The sequence below is a fragment of the Lichenostomus cassidix genome, chromosome 5 (assembly GCF_008360975.1).
Source record: "Lichenostomus cassidix isolate B80296 chromosome 5, HeHo_3.0, whole genome shotgun sequence".
In the NCBI taxonomy this organism is placed as follows: Eukaryota; Metazoa; Chordata; class Aves; order Passeriformes; family Meliphagidae; genus Lichenostomus; species Lichenostomus cassidix.
Genome location: NC_139486.1, coordinates 2037955 through 2050431, shown reverse-complemented (window position 1 = coordinate 2050431; position 12477 = coordinate 2037955). Strand labels below are relative to the sequence as shown.

The 12477-nt window shown below is 58.6% G+C and overlaps 1 protein-coding gene across 6 annotated transcripts in view; it reads left to right on the top strand.

Annotated features, from left to right (window-relative positions):
- Nucleotides 1-4293: 4293 nt before the first annotated feature.
- NIN (ninein) overlaps nt 4294-12477 on the top strand; it is a 58479-nt gene continuing 50295 nt past the window's right edge. For 5 of the 6 annotated variants that reach the window (XM_085060930.1, XM_085060932.1, XM_085060933.1 and 2 more), the window contains exons 1-2: nt 4294-4389; nt 10057-10260. In XM_085060930.1, the coding sequence (XP_084917056.1) occupies nt 10078-10260 (183 nt within the window). In that variant the 5' untranslated portion in view covers nt 4294-4389; nt 10057-10077. Of the gene's footprint in view, nt 4390-4524; nt 4604-10056; nt 10261-12477 lie in introns of those variants that run through there. The other variant, XM_085060931.1, reaches the window with a different exon arrangement.

Here is a 12477-nt window from a genome sequence, read left to right as displayed (position 1 = left end):
AGGAACATCCCGATTTCAGCAGTATTCCCTGTGCAAGTCTGCCAGGTGCAGGAGGATGTGCTGCTGGAAGGAACCCACAGCTGGGGTAACACCACATCTGTCAATGGGGCCACAGCAGGGACCCCAAAAATCAGCTATGGCAGGGCTGGGGGCAAACCTTGTCCCAGAGGAGCACACTGGCATTTTGAGCTGCTTTTATCCATCTGCCCTCCAAAGTAAGACCTGTTCTGCTTTTCCTGAGTTGCAATCACTGAGTCACAGAATGGTTTGGGTTTAAGGGGCCTTGAAGACATCCAATGGCAGGGACACCTCCCACTGTCCCAGGCTGCTCCAAGCCCTGTCCCACCTGGCCTTGGACACTTCCAGGGATCCAGGGGCAGCCACAGCTTCTCTGCGAATTCTATTCCAGGGCCTCCCCACCCTCCCAGCCAGGAATTCCTTCCCAATATCTAATCCTACCTCACCAGCCCTGAATGCAAATCCAAAGACAAACAGGTCTGGTCCAACCGGGGCAGTGGGCAGGCGATTTCATCCTCCCCATCAGCTGCTGTTGCAATAAGGTGGCACAAACCAGCCCCGAGCTGCTCTTCCCATGCCACAGGGCAGGACAGGGGAAATGACCAACACATCCTGCTGGCTTCACAGGCAAGAGCTTTTCCCTTCCACCCCCAGTTTTTCCCCATTCCCAGTGAGAGCTGGGGCTGCAGCTGGGGCAGTGAATTGTCACGAAGGTGATGGAAGGGTGGTCCCCAGAAACTCCAGTTTTTGGGGATGGGCAAGATGCCAGAGGGGGCTGGAGCTCCTGAAGGCTGGAATGGCCAGCACAGAGTTTGGGCAGTGCAGAGTGTGCACCAGGATGGAGCAATATTTCTAATTTTTAAATATTCCTAATATCTCTCGCCATAAGGAGCCACCACAGAGTTTGGGCAGGGCAGAGTGTGCACCAGGATGGAGCAATATTTCTAATTTTTGAATATTCCTAGTATCTCTCGCCATAAGGAGCCAGCACAGCAAACGCGGCAAACACGAGGGTTTCGTGGGCCGAAAGGAAAATCCTTTTTCTTCCATCCACGGGCAGGATGTACAGGATCAGGCCCGAGAGGCGGCGCTGGGAATGCGATGGTGCAGCGGGAGCTGGACGTGGGATGGCAGCAGCGAGCCGAGGAGCAGCGATACCACTGCGGCTTAGCAGGGCTCGCCTTTGTTTGGCGCAAAAAATAGCAAACTTTGGGCTTATGTCATTCCAAACTTCTCCCTGCACCAGCTGGGAGATGGGGAGGTTCCCTCCAGCTGTTTTTTTTCCCTACAGCGTCTTTTCCTTTTTCCCTTTGTTTAGGTTTGGGTGACGATTTCATCGCTTTTTTTGCTGATTTTTGGGTTATTTTATGGCCCTGCTGCCCCCTGTCCTGGCCGGGGTGAGGGGTGCACAGCCCAGCCGGACAAACCCCAGGAATGCAGCAGCAGCAGCTCTCGCTCCCCCCCAGCTCCCCGAGCGGCAGCAGGACTTTTCCTCTCCCCAGAACAAAGCACCCCATTGTTCGGGCAAAATGGGAAGGAAAGCGTGACGGAGCAGCCCGAGCCAAGGCGGGAGGGTGTTTCTGCAGGAGCCGAGCACCCACGGCCTCGCACAGGGGTCACCCGCTGCCTGCGCACTCCGATTTTGGGTGGCTCCGTGCCAGCCGCGCATCCACCGGCAGCTGATGTCCAGCGCTCCCGGTGTTTCCCGCGTGTCCCGATTTTTTTGGTGGCGTGTCACACGTGACGGCGTGGGTTGAGCCGAGGTTTCCTTCCGCCGAGCTCGCCGCAAATGCCATCCCCGAGAGAGAGCAGCTGCTCGCCGGGAAGGGGGCTCCAAAAATAGGCCGGCGGGCTCCGTGTCTGGCACAGCTCCGTGGCTCCCTGGAAACACGCTCGTCTCCGATGGGAGAACGAGGGGGAAAATAAAATCAGGATGCCTCTGCTGACAGCCGGTCCTAAAAATGAGGCAGGAATTTGCGCTGGGATGATACAGCCCAGCACTGCTGAGCGGGATGGGGACATGGGGACACTGAGCGTGCTGCCTGTCCCCGTGGCCCATCCGTGCACACGTGTGGCCAGAGCCTTTGTTGGGTGACAAGGGGGGATTTTTCGGGGCTTGGATTAGCGAAGCACTGGCGAAGAGGAGGAGGGTGAGGGGGATAAAGGTCCTGGCACTCGCCGGGCTCGCAACAAAACAAAGCACCAGATGGTTCCAACTTCAGCATAATGCGCGGAGAGAAAGTGTTTGAACCGCGGATGGAAAAGCAAATGTGGAAAGAGAGGGAGAAAGGGAAGAAAGAAAAAAACCCTCAGCGAGTGTCAGAGCAGAAGAAAGCGGCGGAGAAAAATGGCAAATGTTAAAAGCCGAGACAAAAAGCCCTTGGCCGGCACAAAGCCGGGGCTGCTGACATCTGTCCAGCAAAGCCTCTCGCCAAGGGCGCCTTCCCTCTGGAGTCACCTTGCCTTGCTCCTGTCACCGCAGGGACACGGCCAGGGCCCTGGACAGGGCTTTGCTGGGTGCTGGGGGACGCTGTGCCATGTCCCACAGCCACAGCGCTGCCCCTGGGGCAGGGGACAGTGGTGTGACAAGGGACGTGCAGCGGAGCTACCCCTAAATATTTTATTAAAATATTTTATTACAGTATTTTATTACAGTATTTTGGAAGCTCTTCACACTGTTGCCTCACATGTCCCAGATGTCCTTGTCACAGCCGGTGGGACCGTGTGGCAAAGCCACCCCTGGCTCTGCTGTGGGATCTCGTGGGGTTTTAAGCCAGATTTCTGATCTGAGCAAGACTTACGCAACTCCGCGTGAGGCTTTTGTGTTCCCCTCGCTCCTCCCCACGAAATATCTTGAACCTGCAGAGCAGAACCGCCTTTTCTAAAAGGGAAGAAGGCTAAAAAGTCATCTCGCCCCTGGCGTTTTCACCAAAAAAAGCAGCAAAATAACCTCACGCAATTGCTCGAGAGCGGATTGCAGCGTGGGTGGAACCCCTTGTGAGCCGTCAGAGAATCCACAAGCCCTGGGGACCGCCGGCTTCCCGCGGCTCGGCTGGCGCTGAGCAGCAGCGTGGGCGGGCGGTGGCTCCAGCTCCCAGCCGGGACTGCCGAGCTTTAAACACGGGTTGGAGCTTTGCTGGTGCCTGTGGCTTGTGTGCCGCTGCCCCGGGGGTGGCTGCTGGGGCACAGGGTGGTGCCTGGGTTTGTCACCCCCCAAAACGAGTGAGGGGCGCGGGGGGGACAGTGCAGAGCCACTGGGGTGGTACAGGCTGGATGCCACGGGGACAGCAGCCGTCCTGTGTCACGGTGACACAAGGGAGACTCGGGTGGGATGTTGTCCCTCAGGCCCAGGGATGGCAGGGAGCCAGAGTGCCATGTCCCCAGGGCGGGGGACATTGGGGTGACATGGTACCCCGGAATGGCAGGGAGCCAGGGTGCCATGTCCCCAGGGTGGGGGACAGTGGGGTGATGTGCTGCTGTGACCTTCAGGCGGGGCGACAGCCCAGGTGACGTGCCATTGTTTTTCTGGGACAACGAGGAGCTGCAGGGCCATGTCCCCTGGGGTGCAGGACAGTGTGGAGCCGGGGTGATGCCACCCTGGGGGACAGGACAGTGGGGAGCCAGGCTGATGTCACCTTGGGGTATAGGACAGCAAGGACTCAGGGTGACGTCCCCTTGGGTTGCGGGATGATGAGAACCGAGGTGATGTCACCCTGGGGGACAGGGCAGTAGGGAGCTGCGGTGATGCCACCTTGGGGTGTGGGATGACAGGAACTGAGATGATGCCACTTGGAGGGGGATGGGACATTGAAGAGCCAGGTGATGCCACCCTGAGGTGTGGGACAGTGGGGACCATGGTGGTGCCACCCTGGGGGACAGGACAGTGGGGACCTGGGCTGATGCCACCCAGGGGTGCAGCACAGCAGGGAGTCAGGGTGATGTCCCCTGCAGTGCAGGGTGATAGGAACCGAGGTGACGCCACCCGGCGGGTCAGGACATTGGGGACCCGGGGTTATGCTGTCCCGAGGCGCAGGACAACGGGAAGTCGGGGCGATGCCACCCTGGGGGACACGGCAGCGGGCAGTCGGGGTGATGCCACGCGGGTGCCGAACAGCGGGGACACCTCGGTGCCCCGGGGCTGCGGGACATCCCGGCAGAACCCCGCAGCTGTCCCCCGGGCCGGGGGGCGTTCCCGGGCGGTGCCGCACAAAGGCCGCCGGTCCCCCCGCCCCGGAGCCGCGCCGCACCCCCGGGGCCGCCCCCGAGCCTCGGCCCAATAAACGCGGCGGCATTTGAACGCGGCGCCTCCCCCGGACCGCAACGCTCCGAGCGCTCCGCCAGCCCCGCCGCGCCCGCGGGCACCGGCAGCCGGTGAGGCCGGGACGGGCACCGGGAGGATGCGGGAGAACGGGAAGGGGTAGCACGGAGCCCCGGGGGGCGGGGGGAGCGCTGTCCGCCCCGGTCCCTCCTCCGCGGGCGGTGCCGGGGCTCTGCCCGCCCCTTCCCGTCGCTTCCCGGCGGGGCCGGCCGCGTGTGCGGGGCGCCGGGACGGGACGGGCCGGCGGGGAAGGGGCGCGGCGGCGAGGTGGGTGCCTGGGGAAGGGGCTCTGGGCCGGGGGAGGGAGGATCCAGCATCCCCGTCTGGAGGAATGGGATGCTGGATGCTGCAAGTGGGGGGATGCTGGAGGAACGGGGTGATGGGGATAGGGAATTGTAGCCAGATGGGGTTTTAGAGGAGGCGGTGTCACGCAGAAGCCCCCGAGGTCCCCTTGGCGCGGGTGGCAGTGGTCCCGCGGGGTGACAGGTACCGGGTGCCAAGGGCACCCCATCCCCGCGTGCGTCCCTGTCCCCGGAGAGACGCTCCGAACGCTGGCAGCGGGTTCTGGACCACTCTGCCCGGGCTGAGTCCCGCGAGCAGCCGGCTGGGGCTGGAGGAATTAATAACAGCAGTTGTTTTGTCATCGGCGAAGCTCTCGCCGTCACCAGGGTGGCAGACAGCATCTGCTGTCTGGTCACCAACCGTGGGCCCGTCTCCCTCGGAGCATCCCTGTAAGGATGGAGCCGAGGCTGGGAGCCAGGAAAACCCAAATCCACAGCCTGGCAGGTTCCGGAGCTGGGATTCTGCCGGCTGGGTGGGTGACAGCTCGGCTGGGTGACAGTTTGGGGTGTATCCCGCTCTTCCTCCTCCCGTGCTCCCCGAAACGGAGCCGCGGGAAGGCGATGGAGGCGTTCTCGCCGTGATTCAGCACAGCCCGGCTTGATCGGAGCCGCCGCAGGTCCGAGCTCCGCGGGAATTACCGAATCCCTCATTTCCCGGCGCGCGAGGCGCCGCTGGATAAATTACCGGCTCGCTTTGTTTACATCCGAAATAATCAGCTTTGTGCCTCCACCTTGGGCTTTATCGCACCCGGGGCTCCCCAAGTCACTGCGGAGCGACTCCAGCCCGATTTGCAAAATCAAACCAGATGGGCGCTTTGTTTTTTCCTTACGGAGGGAAAGGCTGGGAGTGAAAAGCCCTATTACAATGCAAATACCGGGCTGGCGTGAATATTCAAACCGCTGCGCTGCTTTGGAAGCTCTTTACATAAATTTATAGCGCTTTTTTCTACGCCATCGCTGCTCTGCTAATCGGGAGTGGAGCTTGGTTAACAGGATCGCTGCTCTCTGCCAACTTTGGGGGATCTGGGGGTGTTTTGGGGTGCAGGGCAGAGGTGGCATTGAGGCGCAGAGGGGAAATTATGAGCGTGGTCAATGGGGAGGAGGAACCGCCAGCTGTAAGGCTGACTCTGCTGGTGACCCTTGAAGAGCTGGGCGTGCTGTCAAGTGATTTACTGACGTTTAGGTGCTTCGTTGTCCTTTCGGGTTTTGTTTTCCCCTTTCCCTTTGGTTTCTCGGTGTGACCCTTTGTGGAGCAGGGGGGTTGCAGGGTGGGCTGAGCTGCAAAATTGCCCCGAGGCGGTGTGGGGGTTTTGGGGTGTCCACAGGGACAGGGCACCGAGCTCTCCTCTCTGGTGACCAGTGACAGGAGCTGAAGGAGGGAGCAGCGTGAAGCTGTGTTGGGGGGGATGTCAGGAAATGGTTTTCCCCCCAGAGGGTGGTCAGGCACTGCTCAGGCTCCCCAGGGAATGGGCACGGAGCTCCAGGAGTGTTTGGACAACTCTCTCAGGGATGCACAGGGTGGGATTTTTGGGGTGTCTGTGCAGGGCCAGGGGTTGGATCCATGATCCCTGTGGGTCCTTGCCAACTCAGGATATTCTGTGATTCAGCACAGCCGCTGAGCTGCAGCTGTGATGGATGAGATGGTTCATTAGGGGAAGGAGATAATGAGCGTGAGACAACCTCACCTCTGGCTCTCCAGCAGGGGCTCCGGGGTCTGGTTTTGGTGGCTGCTGGGCATCTCATGCAAACCCCACCATTAAAAGCTGGGGTTCTGGTGGGTTTTGCCAGCTGTGTTCACGTCACCCCGCTTGGCACAAGTGCAGTGGGAAGGGAAAGTTGCGTTTAAAGTGCCCACGCATGGCTGTGCTCTCCAGCACGGAGGGGACACTCCGGAGCAGTGACATCCCAGGGAGTGGCTGCTCGTGTCTTGGAGGAGGCCAGAGAGAGGATGCTGCCCCGCTGGGTAATTACTGCTAATTGCCAGGCCCTCATTTGAGTCCAGGTGATCAAGAGTAGCAGCAAAACCAACATTTTCCTCCCTGTCTGTTGGAGGTGGTGATTTCTGTGGAGGGCAAGTTGGGATAAGGGTAAGGTAGCCCTGGCTGGTGATGCAGTCCATGGGGCAGCCAGGCAGAGCAGCCCCAAAATCTCCATCTCGTGCCCTTGTGCAGCAGCAAATGGGATTTTTTTAAATTAATCTAGTGGAAGGTGTTCCTGCTTATGACAGGGGGTTGGAATGAGATTGCCTTTAAGGTCCCTTCCAACCCAAATCATTGTGATATTCCATAATTCATACTGTTTTCATCCCCTCCCCCCCCAAAAAAAAGGTAATTGTGCTAATTGTAGTGTTTTTACTTGCTGATGCCATTGATTGACCAGGTAATCTGTGTCTTCATTAGCTCCAGGCTAAAGTTGATATTGATTCCAGGCACTTAATATGCGAAGCAGTAATTACTGTTTAAGCTTATATTGTTTGAGTTAAATTTAGCTGAGAATTTAGTCCTATCAGGCCCCTACATTGTGTGCTGTGAAGGTTATCTGCCTCTCAGGAGGGGGTGGGTTTAAAGGCAGGAAAGAAATGCCGGTGAAAACTTCCTTTTCTCATCATCCCGGAGCGCTTTGCTTCCCCGGGCTTGTAATAAGAAGAACAGAAATACGGAATAACGTGGTGCTGACTCTCCTAAATCTGCACTTTTCAGCGCTGGCTGCTCAAGCTGGTCATTCCGGGGCACTCGAAACAACACAGAAGGGCAGCAATAAATCTGAACAAAGTGATGCCCTGCGCAGGGACCTCGTGGGGGACCAGGGGAGCCCCCGCTCAGCTGCAGCCCGCCTGCCCCTATTATCCCGGCCGCCCTCCTGCATCTCAGCTGCCGGCCCATCTGGAGCAGAGATGAAAGGCTGGGCTTTAATTCGGGCTTTGTGTGCCTCCGCTGTGTCCCCCCCTCCCCTCGGAGCCCCTTCCCCGCCGCCAGCCCCCCGTCCCGGGTGCCGGAGGTGGCTGTGCCGCCGGGGCTGTGATGCTGCTGACCTCATTATTGTGACTGCTGGGCGATGCCGAGCAGCCTGGCTGCTAGGAGGCTCCTCAGGTAGGAGGCTCGGGTGGTTTTTTTCCCCCCCTCCCATGGAAGCGCTGGTGAATAATTCAGGCATCAGGCAGTAGGCATCTTGGGTCACCTTGCGCAGCCGGCTGCGTGCCGGAGCCGCCTGCCTAAGATGGAGGTTGTGCAGGATTGCGGGATCGCCGCGCTGCCCGCGGCTCCTGCCGCTCGCTGACTGCAGGTAGGCGAACAGCCTTGCCTTTCGCCGCTGGCTCCTGATGCTTGCTGGGCTGGGGAGCAGGAAATCCCTTTCCCAGGCTGGCTGAGTCCCCCTGAGCTGCGGTCATCCCTCACCCTGGGGACATCAGAGGCACGGTGCCCTTGCCAAAACTCACCTGGGCTGTAGGGCAGGTGTGGCCCGAGGTAGGGACCACACACCTGATGCTCTTTTCTTTTGGGGATTGTGTTTTTCGTGCTGGTGTTATGGTCTCCCTGATGCTTTCTCCGTCTGGACCAGCCCAGGGTGAGTTTTTGGGGCTCTCTGCTGGTGTGGCACTGAGAGGGATGATCCCAGTGGATGATCCCGAGGGATGCTTGGAGCTATACTGGGAGGTGGCATTTAGCTCTCTGCACTAACTGGGGAAACTGGTTCTGGCAGTGTAGCAGTAGGGTCAGGCGCTGGAGACATCTCTGGGGGGGCTGACCCTGAAGATAAGAGGTTCAAAAACGCTTGGGAAGCTCTGTGGGTTGGAGCCGTCCTTGCTGGAGGCTTGGCTGTGAGTTTTGGGGCTGCTGGAATGTGCAGGCAAGGCTCCCTGACACCAGATCCAGCCCTGGGGGTGCAGGTGGGAAATGGGGCTGCCAGTGTGGGAATGGAAACAAGTTTGTTGCCTTCCTCCTGCTCACAGGCACCTGAGTTTTTGGGTGCTGCCTCCTCCTCCCCTGTGCCCCAGGTCGAATGTGTCTGTGCCTTCCCTCCTCCCCACAGTGTGAGAAATCAGCTCAAGAGGGATTTGGGGGGGAAAAAATGGGACAGGGAGAGTGTGAGGCTGAGATGGAGGGATTGTGTCCACTCTCTGGAGTGTCTGTGGTCATCCCTGTCCGTGGCAGTGCAGGAGGAAGGCCAGCCTGGCCGGGCTGTCCCTGTCCCATGGGCTCTGTGAGCTCCCTGGCACCAGCCCTGCCTCCCTCAGCAGATGTGGCATCCTGAGGATGCTCTGCCTTGGCATCTGCTCCAGTGAAATCAAGGACATGGCTGCTGCAGTGCCTGCCCTGCAGATTGCCTGGCTGGGCTGGAATTGGGCTGCAGCTGGAGCAGCTCTGCTCCTTCTGGGATGGCCAGGAGTGCTGCTGGTGACACAGGGAGCCACGAGAGCCCTGTGAGGAGGAGAGGGAGCTGCTCCCTGGCAGGGCTGGCTGGGGAGAGGGTTTGGGGAAATGTCCTGGAGCAGGGGTGGATCCAGGCTGAGGTTGCTGACCTTTGGAATTGCAGTGTGGCATTTTCTGGAGCACCAGAGACTTTCTGTGCTGCTCTGTTGTCTTGAGCGTTTGGCACTGGGATGCTGTTATCAAAGAATCCTGGAATGGTTTGGGTTGGAAGGAAATTAAAGATCATCCAGTTCCAAACCCCTGCCATGGGCAGGGACACTTTTCACTCTCCCAGGGTGCTCCAACCCTCCTCTGCCTTTAGACAGGTTTTGACCTGAAATACCTGAGGGAGAGCAGTGCAGGGTCTGCTTGGATTCTGGACTTGATCTTGGAGTTATTTTCCACCCTAAAGGATTCTGTGATCCCAGCTTTAGCCCAGGGGGTGTGTTGTGCTCACACAGGGATGGACAGAGGGGCTGACTGGCCTGAGGGGTTTGGGTTGGGGTCTGCTGCCCTCCCCTCCCCAGGCAGTGCCCCACACTCTGCTCCCTGCCCTGCTGAGCTGTACTGCCAGGGTGGTTGTTTATCTTCTCACCAAAGCATCACCTGCAACACCTGGGGATCACTGCAGCTCAAGGGAACAATTTTCCCCTGCAGCACCTCGGCTGCTGCAGCTGAGCCAAGTGAGCTGCTCCTGGAGCTGACGTGCCACATGGGGCTGGCACAGCCACCTGGGCTGTCCCCTCCCGGGGGTTTGCCTCTGCAGGCTTTTTCCCCTCTCTCTTTCTGCTCTGGGACTTCTTTCCCTGGCAGGATGGGAGAGGCAGGAGCAGTAGTGGAGCACTTAATGCGACCAAACATAGCCCCAAACAGCCTCGTGGGCAGCTCCTGTCCCAGCCCTCGGGGTTTTTTGCTGTCCCATGCTGTGGACACCGTGGCCAGAGGTGACCTGCCCTTTCTCTTCCCACAGGTGAGCGTGGCAGGCTATGGGATGGATGAAGCTGAGCAGGACCAGTATGAAGCTCGCCTCAAGGAGCTCTTCGACAGCTTTGACAGCACAGGCACAGGGTCCCTGGGGCAGGAGGAGCTCACTGACCTCTGCCACATGCTGCACCTGGAGGAGGTGGCCCCGGCACTGCAGCAGACCTTGCTCCAAGGAAACCTCCTAGGCAGGGTAAGGATCTGGGGAATGAGGGGAGCTGGGGAGCCAGGCAGGAGCTGTGTGTGTGGGATGGTCTTGGGAAGAGACTGAATGTCTGTAATTTGTGTGTATCCAACATTGCTGAGGCTCTGGCACTGCAGGGCTTGTGGGGTCTGGTCTGTTTGGGGCACAGGGCAGCTTTGGAGAGAATTGGTGATAACAGGGAAGGGAATTGCTGTGTCTGCCCGGATGGGAGGTGGTCTGAAACACAGAAACCACCACTTCAGGCTTAGCCTTGTGCTCTGGTGTGCTTTCCCAGTGTCCAAGGCCAGAGCAAGTGCCACGTCCTGGCTGTCACACAGTGCCCATGCCCCTGGCACCAGTTCCTGGTGCTGCTGGCCCGGGTCACCTCCCCAGACCAGCTCACCAGGTGCTTGCACAAACTCTGAGCCACTTGGGATGTGACAAGGACCTAAATCCAGGGCCTGAGCCTGTGATTTACGCTGGCTTAAGCTGTAGTTAGACTGGTGGGGCCATGTGCAGTCACACACGTTTCTCCAAGGCAGAAAACATTGTCCCACTCAGGCAGTCGCTGTCTGAGCCACCTTTGTCCACCTTACCTGGTGTTGGTGGCTTCCCAAAGCCATTTTTCCATCGTGGTTGTACCTTTATGGAGCTAAATGCCAGGGCATTGAGCAGAAGCTGCTGGCCCCAGGAGGATCTCCACGTTCAGTGTGGATGTCCTTGTGTTCTGCAGGACGTCTTTCCCAGCACGCCGTGCTCACAGTGCATTAGATCCTTCCCTGGAAATCACCCTGAAATCCCATCACTGCTCATTAGGATCAGAAGAATGTGGAACAGGGCAACCAGGGCTCTGACCAGACAAGCAGCCATCCAATTTCCAATCAAACTGCAGCTTTCACAAGCAAAATAATTCCTTTAACGAACAAAGGAATTTTTCTTTTTTCCTCCTCTTCCTCGCCTGCCCTGGGGCTGTAGCTCTGCTGCTGACAGTGAGTGGTGCAGGAGCTGGAGCAGGGATGGATCCAGCAGAGGTTGCTGACCTTTGGAATTGCAGTGTGGCATTTTCTGGAGCACCAGAGACTTTCTGTGCTGCTCTGTCTTGAGCGTTTGGCACTGGGATGCTGTTATCAAAGAGTCATGGAATGGTTTGGGTTGGAAGGAAATTAAAGATCATCCAGTTCCAACCTCCTGCCATAGTCAGGGACACCTTCCACTATCCCAGGTTGCTCCAAGCCCTGTCCAACCTGGCCTTGGACACTTCCAGGGATGCAGGGGCAGCCACAGCTTCTCTGGACACCCTGTGCCAGAGCCTCACCACCCTTACATGGAGGAATTTCTTCCTAACATCCACTCTAAACCTTCTCTCCTTCAGCTTGAAGCCATTCCCTGTGTTCTATCACCTGGCTTTGCCACCTGTGGGCTGGTGGCATGGAGAGAAAGGAAGGGCAGTACTAAAGCTGTGGTTGTCACAGCTGATCAGAGCACCAAAACCCCCTGTTAAAGCATCCCAGGAGCTCCATCCCTGCAGGCTGTGCCAGGGCACGAGGCATCCCATTTTATTTCATTCCCCCATCGTCTTTGGGGATGGTTCTCCCTTACAAATTGCCACTCAGGATGATCTTTATCCCCTGCCTCTCTATCTCCCCGGTGTCAGTGCTCAGCAGCAGCAAAGGGCCATGCCTAAGCATGAGCCAGACTGAGCAGCCCTCGGATCCTTGGGGTTTCCTAGGAAGCTGCTCGGGAGAACAGCAGCGAGCACGTTGCTCCCTGAGCACAGCCTCCTTGCACCTGCCCCGCCAGCCCCTCGCCGCAGATGGTCACAGCCTTTGTTCTGCTGCACTTCCAGGGGATGGGATTGATGGGAGGCACCGGGGAGGGGGGCAGCGGGGGAAGGTTTTGTCTGCTCGGGGGTGACTCGCTGGGGCCACGTGCTTGCCTTTGTGCTGGGGGCTCAATGAATGCTCCGGGATCAGGGAATCACCCAATGGTTGGGGTTGGGAGGGGAACCTTGGGGATCAGCTCGTTCCAAAGGGCAGGGATTGGGAGCTGAGCTGGGCTTCCTGGATGTGCTGCTTCCCCCGTGGTGGTTTGGGGATTTATGGGGTCTGCTGTGGGGGTGTAAGTCCTGCCCTGACTCGTGGCACAGCCAAACCACCCCAGCACTGTTTTCCTGTGATGCTTGCAGCAATTCTTGGGATTCCTCAGGAAGGCTGTTTCCCCTCACCC